Source organism: Peromyscus leucopus, chromosome 1 (genome assembly GCF_004664715.2).
Source record: "Peromyscus leucopus breed LL Stock chromosome 1, UCI_PerLeu_2.1, whole genome shotgun sequence".
NCBI classification, from domain to species: Eukaryota; Metazoa; Chordata; class Mammalia; order Rodentia; family Cricetidae; genus Peromyscus; species Peromyscus leucopus.
The window spans coordinates 90,541,919-90,567,976 of record NC_051063.1 but is presented as its reverse complement, the minus strand read 5'-3'; the positions used below and the strand labels follow the sequence as shown (position 1 = coordinate 90,567,976).

Below are 26,058 nucleotides of genomic sequence, written 5' to 3'. Positions count from 1 at the left end.
TTAGATTGACATAGTCATTTGGAAATAAAATGCTTACTTATATAACCAATGTATAATCAGCCTTCTGATGCTAAGAAGACGTGTTTAAAGTTGTCTTGAGATGGCATTTAACAAATAGAAGAAATAGAAGGCAAGCTGAATATTTGAGAAAACCACTACAGAAATATGGCTGTTGTTAATGTTCAGTTCTAAGTTTTCTCACTTAGATGTGGGTTTAAAAATATTGAGTGCTCGCCGGGCGGTGGTGGCACACGCCTTTAATCCCAGCACTCGGGAGGCAGAGGCAGGCGGATCTCTGTGAGTTCGAGGTCAGCCTGGGCTACCAAGTGAGTTCCAGGAAAAGGCACAAAGCTACACAGAGAAACCCTATCTCGAAAAACCAAAAAAAAAAAAAAAAAAAAAAAAAAAAAAAAAAAATGTGTGCTCACACATAACATACAATATCTTTTAAAATGCTTTTATACTGATTAATAATATTGAAATGATAATATTTTAGATGTATTGGTTTGAATAAAATAAATGACTTAGGTTCGTTAAAAACAAACAAACAAACAAAATCAAATATTTGTAAAGGATAAAGTTGTTTTTTCTCCTGTGTTCAGATTGACCAGGACGTGTTGCTGGACCCAATGTTACTTGAAGACTATGACTTGTTAATAGAAAAGATGAGCAACTGGAATTTTCAGATTTTTGAGCTTGTAGAGAAGATGGGAGAAAAATCAGGAAGGATTCTCAGTCAGGTTTGTTTTCGTATCTCTACTTTATTATTATAATTTTCTCTCATATATTTATAAAAGCAAAATCTAAATCATGATACTATTTTAAGTAAAAATTCAGAAATGGCATTGTCATTAAATTTATCTTTTCAGGTAGACCTCAAAGCATGCAGCTAAGTGTACATGATACACATATGTGTTATGTATTATATGTTTTATAAATATGTAATATAAATATTTATATATAAAAATCATTGATTTGACTATTTGCAATGTCTTTCAGTAAATTTGGAATAAAAAGCTAAAGAGAAGTCAGGAAAAAAATTTATATTGGAACATGATGCATGTGATAAAATTTCTTTGCTTCCTTTTTTATTTGTTTGGGAAAAATAATTTTTGAGAAGCTTACAATGAACTAACTTAAAACGATGCACTAAGATTTGGAGAGATGGCTCAGTGATTAAGAATACTTGCTGCTCTTCCAGAGGACCTGAGTTTGGATCCCAGTTCTCCTGTCAATTGGCTCAAAACTGCCTGGAACGTCAGCTCCAGGGGATCCAACAGCTTCCTCTGTCCTCCACAGGAACCATCATACACCTGGAACACCCCCGCCCCCCCAAGCATAAATAAAATAAAATAATTATGATGGACCTGGTGCCACAGTCTGTAATCCCAGTTGCTTGAGAGGCTGAGGCAGGAAGATCTCAAATTCAAGGCCAGCTTAGACAACTTAATGAGACTGTACTCTAAAAACTGAGATGGACTGTGGACATAACTCAGTGAATAGAATTCTTGCCTAGTATGTGGGAGTCTCAGGGTTCAATCCCAATATCTCAAGAAAAATAAGATATATGCATGGTTATATTTCTAAATATACCACAAACTGAGCTACAGAGAGACATTCTGATTTTTAAAGTGAGCTTCATTTTATTTTACATTTAGGTTATGTATACTTTATTTCAAGACACTGGTTTATTGGAAACATTTAAAATTCCCACTCAAGAATTTATGAACTATTTTCGTGCATTAGAAAATGGCTACCGAGATATTCCTTGTGAGTATTGGCATACCTGGTTAAGTTCTAATAACATGTCTTTCTCTTCAGATAAGCCCCTAAATATTGTTTGAAATACACATTAGATAATTTTAATAGATATTTTAAAAGAGTATTTATATCCTATTACCTGGTGTTAACTAACTTGTTAATTCTGATATATCTCCTCTAATCCTTTCTTCTTAGAAATTTATTGTATATAAAATAGATTATAATATCAGTACTTATTTATACTAAATTTTCTTCACTTACATGTTGTATAGTACATATCATTTTTTTTTGTGTGTGTGTGTGTGTACTTGTGTTGTGGGTGTGCAGGTGCATGTGTAGGACAGACTAACTGAGGTCTGCTTTTTCTTGAAACTCACCAAGTAGCCCAGGCTGATTGGTCACTGAGTCCCCAGGATCTTCCTGTCTCTTCCTGCCCCACACTGGGTGTGCAACTGTACTCCACAGGGCTTGGCTAGTCCCGCCTCATCCCATTATTTAAGTGTAAATGATTTTTTAAGAGGTTAAATCACTTGCTGGTTGTTTATTTTTTGATACAACCAGAAAATAGCAGGATACTGAATCAGGAGAGGCTGTGACTGTCTCGGGGGTCACCATAACATTCTGTAGAGGGGGCTAGTTTTATATCCTACAACACAAAGCATACTTGGAGTCTTGGTCGTGCATTTGTGTCTGGAATATTTTCAGTTATTTCTGGTCTCGTATTTCTAGTAGAACTGTATCCTAAAAAACCACTCCTTGGTCCTTGCCCTGTCAGAACTGTCTCTGGTCATGGTAGTCCATTTTCCTAACAATTGTGATAATGTGCTGTGGAAGATTGAAATTTTGAATATGTACTGTATGTGGCATAAAATTGTGAGTCAGTGGAATTAATTAAGAATTGTGAGCATTTGATTGTTATGTGAGGTCTTAGGGAAAACTTGCCAAGTTTAGGATGGAACATCACTGGAATAAGTTCAAAGAAAAACAATACATGGCTCTTTTGGGTACGTGAACACAATGTATGACTCAGAGTTTGGGCCCATGTTTTAAGAATTGAAATGTCTGTGTACTCAACCAATAAAGTCTCAGTTGTGAAAGAGTAAAAAAATAAATAAATAAAATCTGAGTTCTGGGGTTCAACTCAGGTCTTTGTGGTTGCAAAGAAAATATTTTACTAACTGAACCATTTCTTTAGCACAGTATATATCTTATATATAAATTCTTTAAGTGTCTCATATTTTTTTTAGTATTTATTGATATTAAATCAACAATTTCAGAAAATTGTTCATTTAAAAAGATTTAAAACTTATAATTTTTTAAACTGTGTTCTGACTTAGGGAATGCTTTGAACTTTTATACTGAATATGAATAGAATTTCATGTTAGGAAATATGTTTTTCTTTGTGTTAGACCTTTCTATAGTTCCTTTCATATGAACACATGGGTAAATTATTCCTAAATTAGCATAACTAATAAGACTGCTTAATAGTTTAAAGTGAGTTATTCAAGCTTTAATTTCCATTTAATCTTTATAGGAAACCTAAAAGATGAGTATTTCTAATTTTTTTGGTAAAACATAGGTATGCAGACTATATAACTGTTCAGTGAGCAAAACTATTTTTTCTGTGTGTGTGTGTGTATATGTGTGTAGAGGTGGATATGCCTATGTGCACACAAAGAAACTAGAGTATGACTTTGGGTAACCTCTGTATCTTACTGAAGCTGTATCTATGCTGGAGACCAGGCAAGCTCCCACAATCCTCTTCTCATTCCCCCCATCCCGCCCCCAAACCCTGGCCACGACCAAAGTACCGAGATTATAGTTCACATACAGTTATACCCAGCTTTTCACTTGGGTGCTGGGCTCTGACCTCAGATCTTCATGTTTACATGAAGTGCTCTTATCCACTGTCCATCTTTCCTGTTCCCCAAACCATTGTGTCTCCATAATCCAAATACCACATGTTATAAAAGCCATGAAATAGAAATCTCAGTAATTTTTTCATACCTTTCATTTATCTTAGTCTTCCCTGTCTGTTCTTTGGGCTCTTACTATGTTTTTGTATTTTATCTGAAAACTTCTAAAAGTTTTTTTTTTTTTTTTTAAAAAAAAAACTTTTAATATACTAAGATATCTTAAAAATAGAACAAAATATAATTGTGGGAAATTCCTTTAAGTAATATGTCTTACTTGCTGGAATATAGTATAACTAGACATTTTTTTCACTTTTCAAATGTCTTATGCCAAACCTAAGCAGAATGGTGCTATAATAAAATATCTTGTTAATTTCAGATCACAATCGTATACACGCCACAGATGTCTTACATGCTGTTTGGTATCTGACAACACGACCAATTCCTGGCTTACAGCAGAGCCACGATAATCATGAAGCAGAGACCGAAGCAGGTACTCTCTTTTATAAATCTTTCTTTTAATTATTTAATTAGAAATATAAATGCAGCTGTCTTATATAATAGCCTCTATTCTCTAAATTTTTTTTAAAATAAACTTTGGTACATGTAAAAGATTGTGTAAGTTACAGTGCTTAACATGACATAAAAATTTTAAATGTTACTATCTTAAGTACTAAATTATGATCCAGAACTACTGTATCCAGAACTAAATTATGATCCAGAACATGTTTCCTTCTCTTCTCTCAGTACCAATATAGTCATTATCTTTTTGTTTCAGGTCTATAATGTATATTTAAAATATATAATAATACCAAACCAAAGGAACATGTTTAAAAATACCACAGAAGTGTTTAAGTGATACTTAAAATGTTTGCAAACATTGTAATTTAGGTTTCAAAAACCTAATACTGTCCTTCATCATAAATATCACTGTTTAAATAAGCCCCATATATTATAAGGTCCTATATCTCTTATTTGAACTTATAAAAGAGTGAAATACTCTAGTAAAATACATCTACCAGAGTATCGTTTGTATGAAATACAAAACTGCACATTCTGTAGTCTATTTTCTTCCTATCTGTTGCACTGGTGAGATAGTGCTGAGTAGCTCCTGTTGACTAAGAAGTAATGAATGGGTGTTGGAGAGATAGCTCAGAAGTTAAGAGCACTTGTTCTTCCAGAGAACCCAGGCTCATTTCCAGCACTCCTGTTGGGTGGTTCACAGTCCAGTTCCAGGGGATCTTTAGGCCTCTTTTAACTTCGGCAGTCATTGTGCTCATGAGTGGATGTACTGAGGCCCCCCCCCCCACACACACATATACAACCTCTATCTGCCACAATCCTTTGAAACTAAGGCTTGGATTTTATGTGCTACCCAGAGTATGAAAACCATATGAAATGTTTCCCACTTGTATAAGTTGCATTTCAAGGTGACTGACCAATTCAGCAATGCTCATGGTATTTTTTGCAGATAGGTTTCCTTTCTGGAGCCTCTGTAGACCACTGAAATAGAATTACAATATATCAGTCCATAAGTTTTTAGATAAAATCAAGCTGTCTTCCTTAGACAGCTATTCTCCTTTTGGTAAAAGTTTCTAGATTATTACTGTATTATGATGTATTTTGAAAAACTGGCCATGGTACCTATATTACTACATATAGGGTCTTCTGATCCTCTCCTTCATTTGTCCATATTTATGACTTCATGGGAAGGTTTCTGGAACTTGCTTACTGAAGGAAGACCAAAAGGCCAGGTTACTGATGGATCTTTGTGTGTGCCTTCTGAAAGTAGATGAGTATAGCTTTATAGGCTTAGACAAGAGAGTCGTGTTGATTAGATAACAGGGAGAGTTAAGATTTACCAATGAACAGTACATGAAGCAGCCAATCTTGTACACTTGGCCTAGAAAGAGAAAAGTTTAGAGGAAAGGATCTATACTCATTTTTAGCCAGTAGCTAAAGCTTTAGAAAGAAAAAGATTAGAGATTTGTCCAGAAGGAGTTCTAGGAAAGAGGTTTGTGTGTAAAACTACTCAGAGTAAGCACTGAATGAGGGATATTAGTTTTCTATGTGACTATGTACTGTCTTAGTTAGGGTTTACTATTGCTGTGAAGAGACACTATGACCCCGGCAACTCTTATCAAGAAAACATTTAATTGAGGTGACTTGCTTACAGTTTCAGTGGTTCAGTCCTTTATTATCATGATGGGGAACATGGCAGTGTACAGACAGACATGGTGCTGGAGCTGAGAGTGCTATATCTTGCAGGCAGCAGGAAGTCAACTGACTTGTCACACTGTGAGAAGCTTGAGAAAAAGAGAGCTCTGTAAGCAGACATTTCCTGTCCCAACTACCTGTTTCCAAATATCCGGCAGCTGCTTCCCAAATGACCACACAGAAGCTCATGTTAATTATAAATGCTCAGCCAATAGCTCAGGCATAATACTAATTAGCTTTACACTTAAATTAACCCAGAATTCTTATCTATGTTCAGCCATGTGGCTTGGTACCTTTTCTCAGTATGACATTCTCATCTTGCTTCTCTGCATTTGCTGCAACTCTCTGACTCTGCCCTTCCTCTTCCCAGAATTCTAGTTTGGCTGTCATGTTAGATTTCTTCCTGCTCAGCTGCCAGCCAATCAGCTTTTTATTAGCAAATGAGAATAATACATATACATAGTGTAGAAAAGGATTGTTACTTCAGTTGAGGCAGGACCAAGCCCTTCCCCACTTAATCAGGGGTGAGTAAGATGTCTGACCATAGGTAATGGGATCCAGAAAGCTGGCTCATGCACCAACAATTCTGATCACACTGCCAGGCGCCCCTCAAAACAGATCCAGCTACACAAATGTCTCCCGTATGGAGAGGGTCAAGTCTGGTCCCATGCAGGTTCCACAGCTATTGGTCTAAAGTTCATGAGTTTCTTTGAGCTTGGTTCAATTGTCTCTGTGTTGGAGGAGGGGATGAGAGGTTGTGGGAGAAGGTGGAGGGAGCAGGAGGAGGGATGAGAGGGGGATCTGTGGTTGGTATGTAAAATGAATTAAAAAAAATTTTTAAAGAAGAAAGAGAAAAGGAATTGTTCCACAGAAGACCTCAAAGCCTGCCCCCACTGTGACACACTTCCTCCAACAGGCCACACCTCCTAATAATGCCACCAGTTCATTTCTATGTACATACACACACACACACACATACCCTAATACTTTGGAGAAGCTTGACAAAAAAAATTACTTAACAGTATTTACTGTGGAGGTTTTCAGTAATCAACTTGATGAAATGGTCTCTTCCCATGATCATTATCAATCTTTTTCCCCTGTCTACTCGAGTTATCATGCAGTAGGCTTATGAATACAACAGCAAAGATAGTAAAAGTAAAGCATATGTATGGGCTCAGTGTCATGAGCTTTTTCTCATTTAGGTTGGCCTGGTTCAGTTCTCTGCTGAATACTCACCTTGCTAAGAGCAGAGACTAATGATAAACCCTCAGTTTGACTCCATTCCCTGGGGGGATCCAGGCATCTCTTAGTGGTGGGTTTATTACAGTGGATTCTTTCTTAATGGAAGACACAGAATTGCTTTCACTGTCCTCAACAGTGAATTTATGAGGTGTTTTATTCATTATGTTATTATAGACAGTATTATATCAGGTCAAAGAACTAATTTTCCTATATAAAATAAAAGCTGTAAGCTTTATTGTAGCTTTATCCATAGGACTTATTGCTCTCCCCCAAATCATACCAGCCCACCGCTAAACTGAGTCAATGATGCGATGACACATTATGAACTCTGATGTGGCAATTGTTAGGTGTAAACATTTTGTGGAGTTAGAGTGCTGTCTCCCAAGATGTTTGTTTTTTGTTTTCTGAGACAGTGACCAATACATGGTACCTTTTTTCTAAGCCCCAAATAACACTTAATTTTTTATGTTTTTGCTCATGCTTTTTGTGTCTCAAATTTGGGCAGTTTTCCTTAACTCAAGATCATGGGAGAATATATTTTCTTTAAAGCATTTCATAATTCTTCAGTTAAGCTTAGATCAGTTACCTATTTGTAGTTAATTCTGGGATATAACATAACAAAGAGGGCCAATACTATTTTGTGTACGATAACCCATTGTCTCAGTAGCATTTATTTGTTTCTTTCTTTCTTTCTTTTTTTTTTTTTTTTTTTTTTTTGTGTGTGTGTGTGTGTGTGTGTGTGTGTGTGTGTGTGTGTGTGTGATGTTAAGAAAAGAACCCTGGGTCTTGTGGATGCTAGACAATCATTCTACTGAGCTACAATCCTGAGTTCTTAATAGTATCTATTAAAGAATTCCTTACATTTTAAATATAGTGGACTCTTAGATGTTATGACATCAGTGAGTTCACCTTATAAAAATGCTGTGACCATGAGGTAATGTGTAAAAGTTCCTCCTGTCATGCAGAGTGCATAGTTATCTCTCAACACTCTCTTGATACTCTTATGAAAGTCAGTAACCATAAATGTCAAAGTATTTTCCTGAACTTTCAGTTCTATTTCATTTATCTGTGTTTGTCTTTATAATAGTACCACATGTCTTTATCACTTGAGCTGTGTAGTAAGCTTTGAAATTAGGAAATATGAATTCTCTAATGTTCATTTTTTTTTTCTTTGTGATGATTTTGGCTAGTCACAGTCTCTTGTATTTACATGTTAATTGTATACTCAGTTTATATTTTTATGTTAAAAAAAGCCAGCCTGGAGATATATATATATTACTGAATCTGCAGAACACTTTGCAAAACACTGCCATCTTAATGTTATATTTCTGTCAGATTTATATGCACTGGTGTATCAAAAACCTATTGACTAAGCTGTAGGTAATTACTGAGTTTTTATTTTGTTTTGATTTTTACATGTTTTTGATTTTACATTGTTGTTGTTTGTTGTTTTAACACAATATTCTGTATACCCCAGATGATACTTGAACTCCCGAGTGCTGTCATGTACAGGCCTGCAGTACCATTCTTAACTAATTTTTTAGTTTTATAGGGATATGTTTTGCCATTTTGATTTTTAATACTTAGTTTAGAGTTATAAGGGAATCTGTAATGAATATAATAGAAGAAAATGTTCAGTATATTGGCCTGATATTAATAATTAAAGTCCTTTTCATAGCATAAATTTAACTGTTTTTTTTTTTTTACAAGTATTTTAAGGAGTGTTAGAGTACAGTTTTCTAAAACTCAGTATATATTGGAAACATAAACAGTATGAAAATAATGGATACTTTAAAATTATCATTAGCGTTTTAAAGTCATTATGTTAAAATATTCTTGTTATAACAAATATTGACTCATTATGATTAAGAAATCATTTGGACTTTGACAAGGCATTATTTCTAACTGATGAACACAACCAAGGATGTCTCATATCTCTTTTATCTTTTGTTTTGTATACTGTCTACTGTGTCTTTTACTTTTTTTAATTTCTTCAAATCCCTTTAGCAAAAATGATGGCCTAATCATGTAGGCTTGGCTAATAAACAAAATTAGCTGGTGAGGTGTTGAACCGGAAGCACTCTGTGAGGAGAAAACATGCTGTTTCTAACAGGAGGAAACAGAAGAATGTTCTCAGTGTTTCAGGCCTTTTCATGTTCATATGTTTTGTTCTATTCCACTGTAAAAGAACTTCGTGGGAGAGAAAAGAAATTGTAGTCAGGGCAACAAATGAAATAATTCTTGAGGATGAGATTTGAAAAGCAGTGTCTGTATTGAGGAGCTTAGTTTAGCGATACAGCAAATTTCTACATGTTCATATTGTTTTCATAATCAAATTTTATTCTCAGGTTTTGTCCTCTTAGATCCTTTTCTATGACTAGTATATATATTTAAAAACCTTGTTAAAATGTTTTCATCCAATACATTTGGATCATATTCTTTCTCCTACCCCAATTCCTCTTAGGTCCTCCACATCACCCTATCCACCCAACTACTTGTTCCTTCTTTCTGCCTCTCAAAAAAATGGGGGAAAACAACAACAAAAAGAAAATCAAAACAGGCAGCTTTTGAAAAAGAAAATTAGACAAAAAATAACAATATACACACACAAAACAAAATATGGAGTCTGTTTTGTGTTAGTTAACAACCCTCGGGCATGGGGCCTGTCCTCAAGTGTGTTTGATATATACCCACTGACACTGCATTGGAGAAGATTGATTTTCCCTTTCCTAGGAGGTATCCGTTGTAGGTATCTTCTTGGTTAGGGGTGGGACTCTGTACACACTTCCCCTTCTTGGTGCTAGGGTTTTCTATGGCAACTATATTTAGCCCTTAAAAACAAGTGTTTAGAAAGTTATAAATTTAGAGTTTCTAGAAATTAATTAGCCTGAGCAAGAAAGCATCATCCTGGCATTAGAATTCTCTAATGGGCTGCAAGATAAACAATAGGAAAAGTAACTCTTTAAGTCCTTTGAGTCTATTTAAGTTCAACAAGTTAGTACTGATTTGGAAAATCCCATCCTTAGCATAATTGTCAGGAAGTTACACCCTAATGTTGGTTTGCTGGCTTTTATCACACAGATTCAGATGGTAGACTTGGTTCTGGACAGATTGCTTACATTTCTTCGAAGAGTTGCTGTATTCCAGATGAGAGTTATGGCTGCCTGTCTTCCAACATTCCTGCTTTAGAATTGATGGCTTTGTATGTGGCAGCTGCCATGCACGATTATGATCACCCAGGAAGAACAAACGCGTTTCTAGTGGCTACAAATGCACCTCAGGTAGGAGAGAAATGTCTTGAAAGCTTCAGAGTAGTTCTGAAAGTCTTTCTAACCCATTGCATTTCCCTCTATAATCCATCCTTCCTGTGCCCTGTTGTCATTAGGCTCTTCATTGATATTAATTGATGAAAATACATGATGATGAATGCTAAGGGAATTTGGAAAAATTAGTTTCTTCAGCTATAAAAAAGGAATAAATAGTTTATGAAATAACTCCATGTTTCATTAATTCTAGATCTTGATAGAAATATTTTTGTCTTTAACCAAATCAGTAAAACTCTGGCTGGATCTTTGTTCCTTCTGACTGGGTCCATAGTATGGCTGAAAGCTATAATGGCCAAGGATATCATTAATGGTTTTGTTCTTCTCATTTCTCTCCTAACATTTGTCTTTATATCTTGATCTTCAGTCTTTTAGCTATAAATATATTAGTGTACTAACAATTTTTTCTGGGACTAGTGAGGCACCTTACCAGATAAAGGCACCTCCCTCCAAGCGTGATAATCTGAGTTTGATCTCTGAGGCCCACTTAATAGAAAGATAGAACCAGTTACCCACAAGCTGGCCTCAGACCACCACAAATGTGCCAGGACATGCACATGTATCCCCACCCACATACACAGATATGTACATACAAATGTGTTAAAAGATACATAATAATTTATTTTGGTATAATACTTATTTGGAAGGAATATAGCTGATAAAGTATAAATTCTGTTAGGATCACAGAACAGTTTAAGTCAAGTAGTATGAGTTCCCACTGTGAATACTGTAACTGCAATAGCTTTAAGCATGAGGACTTAGAACTAAACATATGGCTTTTAGAAGAATTTAATGTGATTTGAGGTGTTCGTTTGTGTAGGAGATTGCTGCCGTGTTGTATGTATGTTTCTAATCATATGCCTTACATAGAGACTTATTACTGTTTCTGATGAATTCCTGTCTCCACTTTATCATTCTGTTTTAACCTCAGTTCTTACCTTTTCATCATTTGTAGGCATTTTCTGTTCCTCTTTTTGTCTGTCTTCTTCAAGCAAGCAGGCCAACAGTTTTAAATATAGGAGATAAATTCTTTTAATCTCAAGTTGAATGATTTAGGTATGTATGTGTGTGTTAGATACGAGAGAGAGAGAGAGAGAGAGAGAGAGAGAGAGAGAGAGAGAGAGAGAGAGAGAGAGAAATGAGTTAGGAGGACCATATAATTTCTCTATTGACAATTAATACCTCATGATTTCTATAGTAAGCTTCTGATAACTTTAAATGTGATTATTGATATTTGTTCACTTTGTTAGTATTATTTGGGAGACATACATATTTGCAATACCATTCTACAAATTCAGAGGCCATTCTAACCTTCATATAATGTTGGATTTGACTTACACATTTGGTAAATTACAATCCTTTGAGGAAAGCACTTGGACACTTGTATTTGATTTCTGGTTGCCCACTTGTTCCCGAGGTATGTGAATGTTAATGAAAGTTTATCTCTTGGAGCTGAGAGAGGGCTCACCTCTTAAAAGGGTCTGTGCTGAAAGCATGAGGAACTGAGTTAAGATCCCTAGAACTCTGTTAAAAAGCCAGGCATAGTGGCATGTCCTTGTAATCCCAGCTTTGGATGGGGAAAGCCGGTGGGTGTCTCTGAAGCTTATTGGCTATCTTTTCTACCCAAACAGTGAGCTACAGAAGGTTCACAAAGGGACTGTCACAAGAATAAAGATAGTTTTCAAGAAAGACATTCACCATCAACCTCTGGCTTCTACATGCATTTGCATACACATGTTCACCCATCTATATTAACAAGTATGTATAACACACAAAGTTTTTCATTGGAACAAAAATTGTGATATTAAGGATAAAAAGAAACAACATATAAAAAGTATGTTTTTATAAAAAAAATTGTTACTCTGATAAAATACCTAAAGCAGACATCATGTAAAAAGGAATGGTTTATTTTGGCTCATCATTTCAGAACTTTCAGTTTACAAGGCCAGCAGGTTACATTGCTTTTGGCCTGTGTGGATGTAACTCATGGTGAGGAGTCTGTAGTGAAGCAAAACTCTTGTGTCAGGGCAGTCAGCATGTGAAAAAGATAGGAAGAGACTGGCATCCAACAGTCCTTTCCAAGAGCATGCCCAGTGACCTAAGTCTTGCATTTACCTCCAGGCAGAAGACTTAACTCTTAAAATATCAGAGGAAGCTGCCTGGAGAGAATGAGTCACTAGTGTGGGTATCAGTCCTCAGACTAAATAATTCTCAATATAGAAGTGTGGTAGGTGGCACTCAGCTAGGGAACAGACCCCCATTCACATTCCCAGAGTTTCTTCTCAGAGACTCAACTCCTTACAACACAATTCATTCTCATATCCACAGGTGACTTGGTCTTTCCTCAACCTGTTCTTAGTTTTCCCATTAATTTGAAGTTTCTAGTATGGAGATCATATATGGACTCTGCTACTGATTTTGATTTTTGCTCCCATTTTATTTCTCTTTAAGTAATTTCCAAGGACAGTTTGTGCAGTAAAGGAACTGGAAACTTTCTCTTTTATTTTACTTCCCTGGCTCTGAGAGATTTTAAAGCCAGCTAGCTAGCTTTAAAAAATTATCATTGAAGAGTGTGTTAAAAACATTACTCTCTCTCTCTCTCTCTCTCTCTCTCTCTCTCTCTCTCTCTCTGTGTGTGTGTGTGTGTGTGTGTGCGCGCGCGCGCGCGCGTGTGGGGGTTAGAGGACCAATTTCAGGGGGTTTCACCTTATGTGGCTTCCAGGGATTGAACTAGGTCATGAGGCTTGTGTAGTGAACACTTGTACCTGCTAAGCCATCTTACTGGCCCATGAACAATGTGTTTTAATGACCTGGGAGTTTCATTACTTCTTTCTGATATGATGGAGCTGTTTTGATAGCTTATTGGTCTTCATTAAATTAAACATGAATTTTTCAACACTGTTAAATATAAATTGTTCCTTTGTGAAGTTTTTGAAGTGAAGTCTTGTTAGGGGGATTTATGATGCTTAATTCTCTGAAGATTGATGGGAGGCTTTTTTTTGGTGGGTCATAACTGCTTAAATCATTCCATTGTGTAACATGATCACATGATGGCATGCAGGTGTGCTTACATCTAGGCACTAACTAAATTTCAGATAACAGATATAGGAATCAAGCTCACATATGTCTCACCTGATACTGCTTCCTCTGTTTATCTGTCTTCCTTTCCAATTAGGCAGTAAGGATCAGAAAAACTTGAACAGAGTTTTGTTTCTGCTTCTTAATCCCTGGCCTTTAATATAACTTGACATGTTTTTTTTTTTTTTTTTTTAAATAATTACTGCTTCTTTGGCAATTTTGAAATTCTGTATTCTACTGGTTCTGAATACCCCTCAGGGTTTTCCGCTGGTATGAGGGTAGAGAAAAGCGAGCTCATACTGTTGAAACCAGGATATTTATGATTTTACCTAGTTTATGCTTATCTTTCAGTACTCAGGCATGTCAGGAAGGGAATATAGACTACGTACTCAGACACAGGGGTCTCTGGCTTACCCTGGACATCACTTCTTCCTCTTTAGTTAACTGTGTTGGCTGCAGAACAGAGCTCTATCCTAACCCTGTTCTGTATCCCAATGGATTTATTATCAGAAGCTTTACAAATTGAATGTTTACTTCAAATCACTTTTCCATCACTTAGGAAGCAGCATGGTATTGTAGAGTATCTGAGGACAACTCTTATGTTTTAGATGTGCACATCAGAAGGAAAGGTGTCCTTAGCCTCTTTGCACTTTTTTTTTTTTTGGTTTTTCGAGACAGGGTTTCTCTGTGTAGCTTTGTGCCTCTCCTGGAGCTCACTCGGTAGCCCAGGCTGGCCTCGAACTCACAGAGATTCACCTGGCTCTGCCTCCCGAGTGCTAGGATTAAAGGCGTGCGCCACCACCGCCCGGCCGACCTCTTTGCACTTTTGTAAACCATTACAGCCTTTCATCATAGCTAGGAAAATCCTGGAACATGTCTCATTTGTGGTAGGTGCATATGATTCTGACCTGTTCTGACATTGACTTATTAAAGCTCCCATATGTAAGATGTGTCTCATTTTTCTTTATTCTTTTTAGGCAGTTTTATACAATGACAGATCTGTTCTAGAAAATCATCATGCTGCATCAGCTTGGAATTTGTATCTTTCTCGCCCAGAATACAACTTCCTGCTTAACCTTGATCATGTGGAATTCAAGCGCTTTCGATTTTTAGTCATAGAAGCAATCCTTGCCACAGATCTCAAAAAACATTTTGATTTCCTTGCTGAATTCAATGCCAAGGTTTGTTGTGTAAAGTAGTGTCTGATTTTGAAAGGGAAATTGTTATTGTTAGTGTTATAAATGAAATATGAGCTTTGATGTTAATTTGAAATTACATTACATATGAAATAAGAGTAAATAACTGATATTAAATAATATTATCATACTATTATTTATTTATTTATTTTGATTTTTTGAGACTGTGTTTCTCTGTGTAGCCTTGCCTATCCTAGAACTCTCTCTGTAGACCAGGCTGGCCTCCAACTCACTGAGACCTGTCTGCCCCTGCTTCCTGAGTGCTGGGATTAAAGGTGTGTGCCACCACCACCCAGCTATCACGATATTTATTTACTTATTTACTTACTTTTTTTTTGTTTATTTATTTGTTATGTATACAGTGTTCTGCTTGCATGTGTTTTTGCAGGCCAGAAGAGGGCACCAGATCTCATTATAGGTGGTTGTGAGCCACCATGTGGGTGCTGGGAATTGAACTCAGGACCTCTGGAAGAGCAGTTAGTGTTCTTAACAGTTGAGCCATGTCTCCAGCCCTATCACACTATTTTAAATAAACATTTTTATTATTATGGAAATATATCTTAAAATATTGCTGCTTGCTATGCTTTCTTTTTGACAAATAGATGAATTTTATTGTGGCTTTCTTTCAAATATTAACAAACCAATTAATTATATCCAAAGTTTTTAAAACAAACTTTGAGTTATTCAGTGACAAGTGAGACATTTTGTGAAATTAAAGTTGTGTTTCTAAGAAGTATTAGTAATTTTCTACTGCTGACCTTGCAGAAGAGCAATGTCTCTTCTCTTCTGTTTGACAATGGTTTGTTTCCTCATTCCACAGCTGCCGTGTGTGTGTGTGTGTGTGTGTGTGTGTGTGTGTGTGTGTACACGTGCGTGTGTGTGAGTGTGTGTGTGCGTGTGTGTGCATGCGTGGGTGCGTGCGAGTGTGTGTGTGCGCGCGCATGCGTGCGTGTGTGTGTGTGTGTGTGTGTGTGTGTGTGTATGTGTGTGTGTGTGGTCACTGTGCTGTGGATTGGGGAAAAGCAGCTCACAGCCCCTCCCTTCAGAGAATTCATAGTCATTGTGGCATCTAGAATCACTAAACTGCTGACAACAGTGATAATGACAGTGACAAAAGTTGAGAACCATTGTTTTACTTTTGAAAGAATTAGGCCCTGCCTCTTTATTGTTAGCTAGCAGGAAGCTGCTGATTCCTCAGTTTTTATTTCCAAGAGGAAATAAGAAGCATATTAAATTTGCCTATCTAATAATGATAACTGCACCTAAATAATGCTAATTAATATTTACTTAGCTTTTATTATCAACCAGGCACTGTGTTTATTCATCCTTATGGCAGTGTTTGACAAGATTACCATCTCTTCTTTATAGAGGAAGAAATGGATTTGAATAGGTTAAATGCTGAATTAATATCCTTGTGAGTTACGATTTAGACCATAGAGTTGAATTTATAAGACTCATGTCTTTGAACTTTATCTGCCTGTTAACAGCTAAAACTGATTTTTTCCTTAGCTCTTTTAAGTGGCCTTTAAAATAGAAACAGTTACAATTCTTATGATTTACAGATTCATATGTACATATATTTAATACACATTATATATACATACATATACTTATACATGTAGCTAAAGTTTTCCTGCCTTGCCCACAGTCAGGACAAATCTTTGTCACCCGCCAGTCCCACAGCCGCTCAGACCCAACCAAGTAAACACAGGGACTTATATTGCATACAAACTGTATGGCCGTGGCAGGCTTCTTGCCAACTGTTCTTATAGCTTAAATTAATCCATTTCCATAAATCTATACCTTGCCACGTGGCTGGTGGCTTACCGGCGTCTTCACATGCTGCTGGTCATGGCTGCAGCTGGCAGTATCTCTCCGCCCCAGCCTTCCGCTTCCCAGAATTCTCTTCTCTCCTTGTCCCACCTACTTCCTGCCTGGCCACTGGCCAATCAGTGTTTTATTTATTGACCAAACAGAGCAATTTGACATATAGACCATCCCACAGCATATACATACATATGCATTGTTATTCTCTGTGATAATTAATAATGAAACCAAAACTGTCTTTTTTAAAAAAAAAATAAAAATAAAAAGCTATGCTTCCTTTGAAACAAAATCTTATTACTTCAGTGGGACATTTTACCACATAGGTCCACGTTACCATGTATTCTGACTTTAGGGAAGTATTTACTGAAATTTCTCCCTGTCCTTGGCACAGAAAACAATTTTAAGGTAATTGGTATTAACAAACATTGGAAACTCTTTGTGACTCAGAACCTAAAACACAATTCTGTTTGTCCAAAATAGGCCAACGATGTAAATAGTAATGGTATAGAATGGACCAGTGAAAACGACCGTCTCTTAGTCTGCCAGGTGTGCATCAAACTAGCTGATATAAATGGACCAGCAAAAGCTCGGGATCTACATTTGAGATGGACAGAAGGCATTGTGAATGAGTTTTATGAGCAGGTAAGGTGAAACATGAGATTGGCGAGATTTTGAAGGGCTGCCATATGAAGAAAGTACCTTTGGGGGCTTTGATTGCTACAGGAAATATAAGAGTTAAACATTGCATGTACCTGGGCTCTTAGTGGTTTTTCAAGTTTACCTTTGCTGCTAATATTTTTTTTAATTTTGTGTATATGGATATTTTTATTAATTATTTGGACATTTCATACAATGCATCTTGATTACACTCACTCCCCATTCCTCCCAAGTCCACCTTCCCATTGTGTCCCCCAAAACAATACAAACAAAAAACCCCATCAAGTCCAATTGTGTTGCCCCTATACTCATTGGAGCATGGTCAAACTCCCACTGTCCAGCAAATTGATGACTGCACCATATGTGTGCCTGGTTCCTGTAGAGGTCAGAAGAGGACTTCAGATTCACTGGAACTGAAGTTATAAGATGGTTGTTATCTCCCATGTGGATATTGAAACTTGAACTCAGGTTCTCTAGAAGTACTTTCAACAACTGAGCTATCTCTCTAACCATTCATTACTGCTAGCATTTAAAGTAGCAAACAAAAATATATAGCTTATTACCTGTCTGAAATAAGCTGATTATACTCTTGACTAAAGGTTTCCAAAGTCACTTTGAGAATTTATAACTTAAAACAGTTGATTTCCAAATGAAGTAGATTTTTCCCCTCAACATAATATTTGTATTAATTATTTGGGAATTTCATACAATACATCCTGATCACACTCACTTTCCATTCCTCCCAAGTTCACTCTCCCACCTTGTGCCCCCCCAAAACAAATAAAAAGCCCCACCAAGTCCAATTGTGTTACCCATATACTCACTGGAGCATGGTCAAACTCCCAGTGTCCAGCAAATTGACTGCACTCGTAACTGAGAATGAAAAGAATGAAGGCTTCTGTGACAACACCCCTTCCTATCCCCTACACCCCCGCACCCCCAAAAATGAAACAGTCCAGACAGGAAGCTATTGAAGAGAGTCCTTAAAAACTATGATAAAGATGGTGAAGTATACTGTAGCTTTTAAGTGATTTTTATGGTCTTCTCAGAGCATATTTAATCACCTAAAGACATTTTCAAGTCTGTTATAGAAAGACTTTCTTTGTATTGGAAATATCTATGGGACAAAAGACCTGACAGAAAATAAATTAAAGGATAGAAGTGAGTTTAGAGTAGATACTGAGTGGTTTTCAAAGACTTGAATTATAAATATGTTATTTTTTTTATATCTTTTAAAATCTTGGCTTTAAAAGATTCTTACCCATTTGCAGAATCTGTGCCATTTGCGGGGGTGGGGGGTGAGGGCATTCCCCATAATGTAGAAGAAAGATGATTTCCCTACAAGCTTCAAATGTCATTATCTTGAAAATATCAATACCACCTATACTATATTCTTTTGGAGTCCTTGGCTTAATAACCATGAATACTCAAGATGTTTACAAAGTTAGAGCTCCTGTGTGTAAGAAAGTAGGAGTAATGAAGTTGAGTCTGTCTGATCATGCATTACCCTATGTTGTATTGTAAAAGGTATAATGTCTTTTACCCACCCTTGGAAGTTATAAAATACCATACTATGTAGCCTGTTATTGAGAATGGGAATAGAAGCATGAAAGTTACATTATAATCTTAAACTAAGAAAATATAGTCATTTATTATGCCAAACCAAATAATTTAGCTTTAATGTATTAATTATAAACCATTAATGTTGATATTACAGAATGTTGCAGGTTGATAGTCAAATTATCTTCCCTGTTAATTGAATATCATCTGTACTAGTTGATATAAACAGAATCTGAGAATACAGTTTTGTTTAAAATTTTTCAAATGGAGAAAAGACAGAGTAACTTCTTTCCTCTGCTAGTAGTCTCTGGAACACCAGGTGAACATGTGCCCATCAAGCCACACTGCATCCTAACAATAATTACAGTCATTAGTGTATTGTGTAAAGTTTATTTTGATGTAGACTGTGTATTTTTAAAACCTCAAGATTCTGGGTGTAGTGGTGCACACCTTTAATCCCAGCACTCAGGAAGCAAAGGCAGGTAGATCCCTGTGAGTTCAAGGCCAACCTTGTCTACAAAGTGAGTTCCTAGACAGACAGAGCTATGTAGAGAGATACTTTCTAAAAACACCAAAAAGAAAAAAAAGAAAAAAAAAAACCCAAGGTAATTTTAATGGTAAACCTTTATGGTTGGATTTTTGGTGATTAAATGTATTTTTCTTTTTGAAATGCTCAGGGAGATGAAGAAGCAACCCTCGGTCTACCTATTAGTCCCTTCATGGATCGTTCTTCTCCTCAACTAGCAAAACTCCAAGAATCTTTTATCACCCACATTGTGGGCCCTCTGTGCAATTCCTATGATGCTGCTGGCTTGCTGCCTGGTCAGTGGATACAGGCAGAAGAGGATGATGATACAGAAAGTGGTGATGATGATGATGATGATGATGGTGAAGAATTAGATTCAGATGATGAAGAAACAGAAGACAATTTAAATCCGAGTAAGAATAGAAGGAAACTATGTTTTATTTAATACTGCTAGCTACAAATATTCCTTAATTTGGATTTAGACTTTTGCATCTTACAGATATGTTAACTCCTGTCTAAGTGTTCAGATTCAATAGTCAGGTTTTGGATAACTGCTGTGTGCTGGTACTATGTTACTTCTATGGTATAACAGGGACTCTTAATGAAAGCAGCATTTCTCATGATGCTTACCTCCAGAAAATGCTCATCTTAACATTTCTGAAGTGAGTCCCAGCAGTTAGACTCCTCATCTCACCCTGTTCAAACATCAGAACAGCTTGGGAGCACAACTTCAATGAATCAAAATAGTGGGGACAAAAAGAGAACAGAGCCCCTGGCTCTGAGAGAACCAAGGTTTTGATATTAAGAATAAGTTATATAGCAACATATTTTTCTGAATAAGAAGATAAGTGGAAAATAAAAAAAAAATCTGTCTTTGAAACTGTTAATGAAATGCCACTTCCTATTTATTTTAAAGTAAGATTTTAATTATGCCTAACTAGACACTTTTTTCCCCTAAGTATACTAAGAATCAGAACTGTAACACAGTGTGAGTTCCATTGTTATTTATTGGAGGTACTTCTCTGTAGATGCTGTTCAGCCATTGCTTGTCAGCGGGCTCCACTTGTATAAGTACCTTCTACCCTTTTCAGTCATAAATGCCTTGTGTTTAGGGCTAGCATAGCAGAGAATAATTTTATGCCAACTTGGGGTTGGCTGACTGGCTTTTCAGAATAAATGATATTCACCAGAGTACTGGTAATTACATTTAATTTACTACATTAAAACATTAAGGCTTGAATTTAACTTTGGATTGTTAGAATTTTTATCTTAGATTTCAGCACTGTCCTCCCCTCCAACCCAGTATTCTCTGTACCTCATCCCTGTTTTGTTTCCTTCCAGAACAACCCCTATCACTCATAGATTTGTTTATCTATATTGTTCTGTTAGGATGTGATTATACAGTGTGGATATTTTTCTTACTGTTCACATTTTTACCTTTAGAGCTTATGTAACTACTTAGACTAGAGTGGGCACTGAGGCATTTATTGAATGAGTAATTGAATCATATTTGCTTTGATATACATGTTTGTTTTAAATTTCACAGAACCACAAAGAAGGAAAGGTAGGCGGCGGATATTTTGTCAACTAATGCACCACCTTACTGAAAACCACAAGATATGGAAGGAAATCATAGAAGAAGAAGAAAAATGTAAATCTGAGGGAAACAAACTACAGGTGGAGAATAACTCCTTACCTCAAGCGGATGAGATTCAGGTTATTGAAGAAGCAGATGAAGAGGAAGAGCAAATGTTTGAATAGAAGAAAACTCATGCTGAAGAAGCCTGGGGTTCTATGCCCAGGGTCAGCAGTCATTATCTAATGCTCACTGTGCTGATTCTTAACTGACCATTCCCATGTGGACAGGCCTTAATACTGTGAGAGAATCCTTGCTACCCTGGCAGTTCTCACTCCTAAGCACTTTGATCACAAACTAGAGAATGAATCTTAGAGTTGGCTGTAGTTGATCCATGTTGCAAAGCCCTTCCTCAAAGCCTTCACTGGTGTGTAAATATTTTGTCATAATGCTGCTTTGCTGGGTAGTGAGCTCTTTATTTTTCATGGCGAGGGAGGGCTAAAGCTAAAAATTCAAGAGACTTCAGCTTTTGAAGTGGCCATAATGCTTTTATGAAAACAAGATTCATCTTGTATTTCCAAATATATCTTTTAGGTCTTTGGGGAAGAGTGGGAAAACAAACCTCTGCCTAATCCAAAAAAGAATTCATTGTGGCCTTTCTGAGTGATTTCTGCTCATGGCAGTACACTGTTCAATATGGTTCTCCCAGCTTCATCCATGAAGGACCGAGGACCTTTGTTATACTTAACAAAATCCAGATGCATCAATTTCTGATGCTTTTTATTGTTGTGTATATCTACTTGTGTGTTTTATTTCTGCCTAAAGTATTCAGGTTTGCTGTGGACATCAGAAGTCTAAATTCTAGTCATACTGATTTTGTTCCATGGTTGAATTTTAAAGGTGTTTAACAATGAAGGAATTTTATTCTGTAGTCAAAACTGTTCTTATTTTTATTTTTGCTCAGGATAAGTAATTTTAAATATTTAGTTATTATAAACATGACATAGATTTGCTAGAAAAAAAAACATTGTTCTAATGTTGGTTTTACCTTTTATAAAATGAGCACCATATTAATTAAAGCCAAGAAAAAGGAGATAGCTATCTTTGGTCTTAGTGCAAAATCACGTGAAACCAGTCCCATCAAAGATACTGCCTAAATAATTGTTTATCTAAGCTGGGCGCTTGCCTTTAATCCCAGCACTTGGGACGCAGAGGCAGGTGGATCTCTGTGTGCTCCTAGGCTACAGAGTGAGTTCCAGAAAAGGCGCAAAGCTACACAGAGAAACCCTGTCTTGGGGGAGGGGTGGGTTTGGTTATCTTTAGATATGTGTCTTAGTTGTTTTGTATCCTTGTGTCTGGTTATAGTAAAACTGACTTTTTTTTTAAAAAATTTCTTTCTGCTCCAAGGATACATGACAGAGATGACTCATCACTATGTAATAATACTAGAGCCCCACAGAAAGACTAAATTCTTAGATAAAGTACCTGATGGGAATACATACTTAATTTTTACATAAAGCTCTATAAATCGTTCAATAAATAATTCCATACAAATGCCTTACTAAGAAAACAGACCACATTTATAATGTTTACATAACCTCATTAGAGTCTGGCTTGCGTGCCCTCATTGTGAAAAATTATTGAAGTTATAGAAATATATATAAATTATGCCAAGATGGTAAATTGATTTCTCATTATCCTTGAAGACTTTACAATATTTTGGAGCCATTCAACTTTATGCTCAGTTAACTATCCATTTCCATAGTAGTTCCTATAGAGTGTGATGCTTGAGTTTTTTACCTATCTAAGATAGTTGGGTTGTTCACAAGGCCGCAGTTAAAGTTCTATTGAAGTACTGGAGTTTTTGATTCTGCAATCATTTAATGAATCACTACACTTTATTTATTAAACATGTTGAGTGCTGAGTTCCTTCTTGTCACTTTTGCTGCCACAACCACATCATTTGTAAACTGGTCCCACTATATATTACTGAGTAATAAAACTTTAACTGATAATATATTAAATTTGCATTTATATACATCTTGTGTGTATTTCTCTAAAATGTGTTTTCCATCCTATGTAAATGTATTTATCCTGTTGATTCCTTTCCTACAGAAAACAGTATACGTGTGTATATAAGTTCGTATGTGTACAGGCATGTGTTATTAGAAACAAATCTCTAAACTATTATGTTCCTTAAATTTTGTATTGGAGTAATTTAGTTTTAAATTACTGTCTTGAAAGAAGCACATTTTTCTTCTACTAAAATTGTTACTAGAAACTCATTTGAAAATAATTCTTAAATTATTTAGCCCTTGCTTAGTAAACATAAATGAAAACATCCCAAAGAAATCAAAATTATTGAAATTACCCATGGCAAAATTATAAATGATTGAAAGTCATTAATGTGAGAGTATATTAAAAATAGACATGCCAGAGTTAGATGGAGTCCTACTTGAGGAATTGTCATAAGCCTGATAAATCTTTCTGTGGGGGTGTGTTGAGGATTGAACCTAGCCTGCTGTGTGAGCACTCTACTATTACATAATACCTCCAGCTCATAGTTCTTATTTTGCTTGCTATAGGATCAGAGTAATTTTTATTAGGATTTTATCACAAATCTGCTATTGTAACTCATTGGTATTATAAATATATAACTGAAATATCTGTGTGCTTTCTGACATAATTTTTTCTCTGTAGAAATCATTTTTTTGTGGTTGTTAATTTATTTAATTGAAAGCTGTTTCCAGCTATTCTTACCTGCATTTCTCTTGCTGTTGGCTGTGTCTGCTTATTTTTACAGGAGTCTGCATTATTTAAGTAAGCAAAAATTCTCTCCCTTTATTATAACTCATAGAAACAAACTACAAAAGATATGAGTCGAGCTAACTGGTTCCTTTATTATAGTTGCTGGGCCACCATCAACAGTTCAGAAGGGTTTGTGGGTTACAGTGACAGGTAGTGTAGGGGTGGAGAGCTGCTCAGGGGAAGGGGATGTTTTACACTAGGCACTGAAGAATTCAGTTAGTTTTTATATGATTGGAGTAAGAGAGAAACAACACAAATAGAGTCCAAAACAGGAGAAATTATCTCCACTTTGGGCAAGCCAAGAGTTGTAGGCTAACTGGAACAGAGTATTAAAAAAAAAAAAAAAAAAAAAAGAACTGGTTAATGAAGTCTCTTCTAATGCATGGTATGACATTTAAATTCTACTCTTAAGGAAACAGGAACCAAAGGGTTTTGATCTGAGTGAAATAATTTCTTATATGGGGGTCATCAACATACTAATTTGAATTATTAAAAAAAATTCTTAAATTATTTAGCCCTTGCTTAGTAAACATAAATGGGTGGCCTTTGTTTGTTTTGAGCTTCTACCTTTGGTCCCAACAGACTAGACAAAGCCAAAATTGCTAAATGCCATATAATCAGACTGAAGCTTCAAGAGAATAGAGTCCCACATTGTGTGTTGCTGAAACACAAATTTCATTCTGAGTAAATTATTACAATAGGGACGTCTCCTGTGTTTTCACCTAGAATAAAACAAAGAAAAAAAAAACTGTGTGTTAACCAAATAATGCTTTTTCAATTGTTCTCTTTCCTTATTCCCACATTAAAAAAACACATTGTTCTGCCACAGTCTGGTATGAGAGCACTTTGTATATTTTGTAGACTCAAGGGTGCCTTAATTTATATTTGGCAGATAAAAACCTATGAGAGCTATAATTGAATTTGTTCTATTTTCTTTTTTTTTATTTTGAAAGTTCTAATTTTTGCTTTTGACAGTGGAAGAACAAGATTTAAAGGCAGAGAGATCTTGTGGGTTTTGCTAGGATGGGTTGTAGGGTGAAAGGGAAATAAATGGTCTTGAGATTAGGCACAGAATCAATTTCTCTGGTGATTAATTGGGTTTGGTAGCAAAGAGGGTGATAGATTTCTGATTTGGAAACTCGATGTCTGAGACTGAAAGAATACATTAGAGGATGAATCCAGATTGAAACTAAGGTAGAGTGTTTGATAAATTCTGGTGTGGTTCAATATAGTTGAGTTCAGAAGAGAGATAAGGGCTAATTTCTGGATTTACATGATAATGAAAATCATATGGTGGAGTCAGAATATAAGAAGAGTAATCGGGCTGGATCAGGACTGATACAACTAGATGGAGAAGGAGACTTCTAAGAGAAAGTAGAAAGAGAAGGAAGGGCAAATTAGATAGAAGTCCAAGAAAATGCATCTTTCAAGAGGGAAACCTAAGAGCTGGTGACATGGCTCATCAGGTAAGGATACTTGCCACCAAACCTTAGGAACTAAGCCTGATCACCAGAACACACACGTTGAAAAAGAAAACTTGAGGCCAGCCTGGGCTACAGTGTAGACCGTGTCTCAAATAGTTATTTTAAAGCATGATCAGGAATGTATGTTTCATAATAGTATGAAAATGCTTTGATTCTAACAAGAATGGTATCACCTATGTTGTTTGTAAAAGGAGTTCAGTTGCTATGATGGAATATATGCCAGAATACCACAAGTTAAAACATGTTGGAAACTTAACAAGATGACACTATGAGAAGATTAAATATTGTGCCTTCTCATCACAGAGCTGCTCTAGGAAAAATGTTATTCTGAGTTTTACATATTTTACTAGGTTGTACTGAAGTAGTGGTTGTCCATCTTTGAAAATATTCTCTCCTGCAGTTCTTTGGTCTTTGTGGCAGAATAGCAAGAAAATATCCCAGAACAGCCATAAGTAACCTGAGAAGTACCCTCCTCCACAAAGTATCTCCACTCAAGTAAAGCCAGATTCTTGAGTTGGCTGCAGAAAAGAATTTCAGAATGAGTCAGTATGGAGCATTATTGGTGTTTATTAAAGAGAGATTTTATAAATAAATTTAAGCATTGGGGTTAATTAAAAGAGAAGCACCCAACTCAGGGAAAGGCTAAGACAGCCAAGTGTAAGTGGGCTTCTCAAGGAAGAATTATGCTTTAGTGTCATAGGAAAGCCATATATTATTATGGTTGCTTTCATGTTGTCTTCAAGTGTTGTTAAGAAACTTTCTCCTTCCCTGTTTTTTTTTTTTTTTAATTTTACAAGTGGGATTTTAGGGTGGCACTGTAGGTGCTTTGAGTGGAATTACCACCTGATAAGAAAAACCAAGGATTGTAAGGATTACACAATATAAGTCAT

General features: G+C 36.1%; 1 protein-coding gene across 1 annotated transcript in view; it reads left to right on the top strand.

Annotated features, from left to right (window-relative positions):
• Pde3b (phosphodiesterase 3B) overlaps positions 1 to 24,037 on the top strand; it is a 144,087-nt gene extending 120,050 nt beyond the window's left edge. Inside the window, 8 exon segments of the mRNA XM_028875884.2 lie at positions 603 to 740; positions 1,659 to 1,770; positions 4,054 to 4,167; positions 10,215 to 10,414; positions 14,512 to 14,715; positions 17,038 to 17,199; positions 19,452 to 19,713; positions 20,847 to 24,037. Coding sequence (XP_028731717.1) covers positions 603 to 740; positions 1,659 to 1,770; positions 4,054 to 4,167; positions 10,215 to 10,414; positions 14,512 to 14,715; positions 17,038 to 17,199; positions 19,452 to 19,713; positions 20,847 to 21,061 — 1,407 coding nt within the window. The 3' untranslated portion in view covers positions 21,062 to 24,037.
• The last annotated feature ends 2,021 nt before the right edge of the window (positions 24,038 to 26,058 follow it).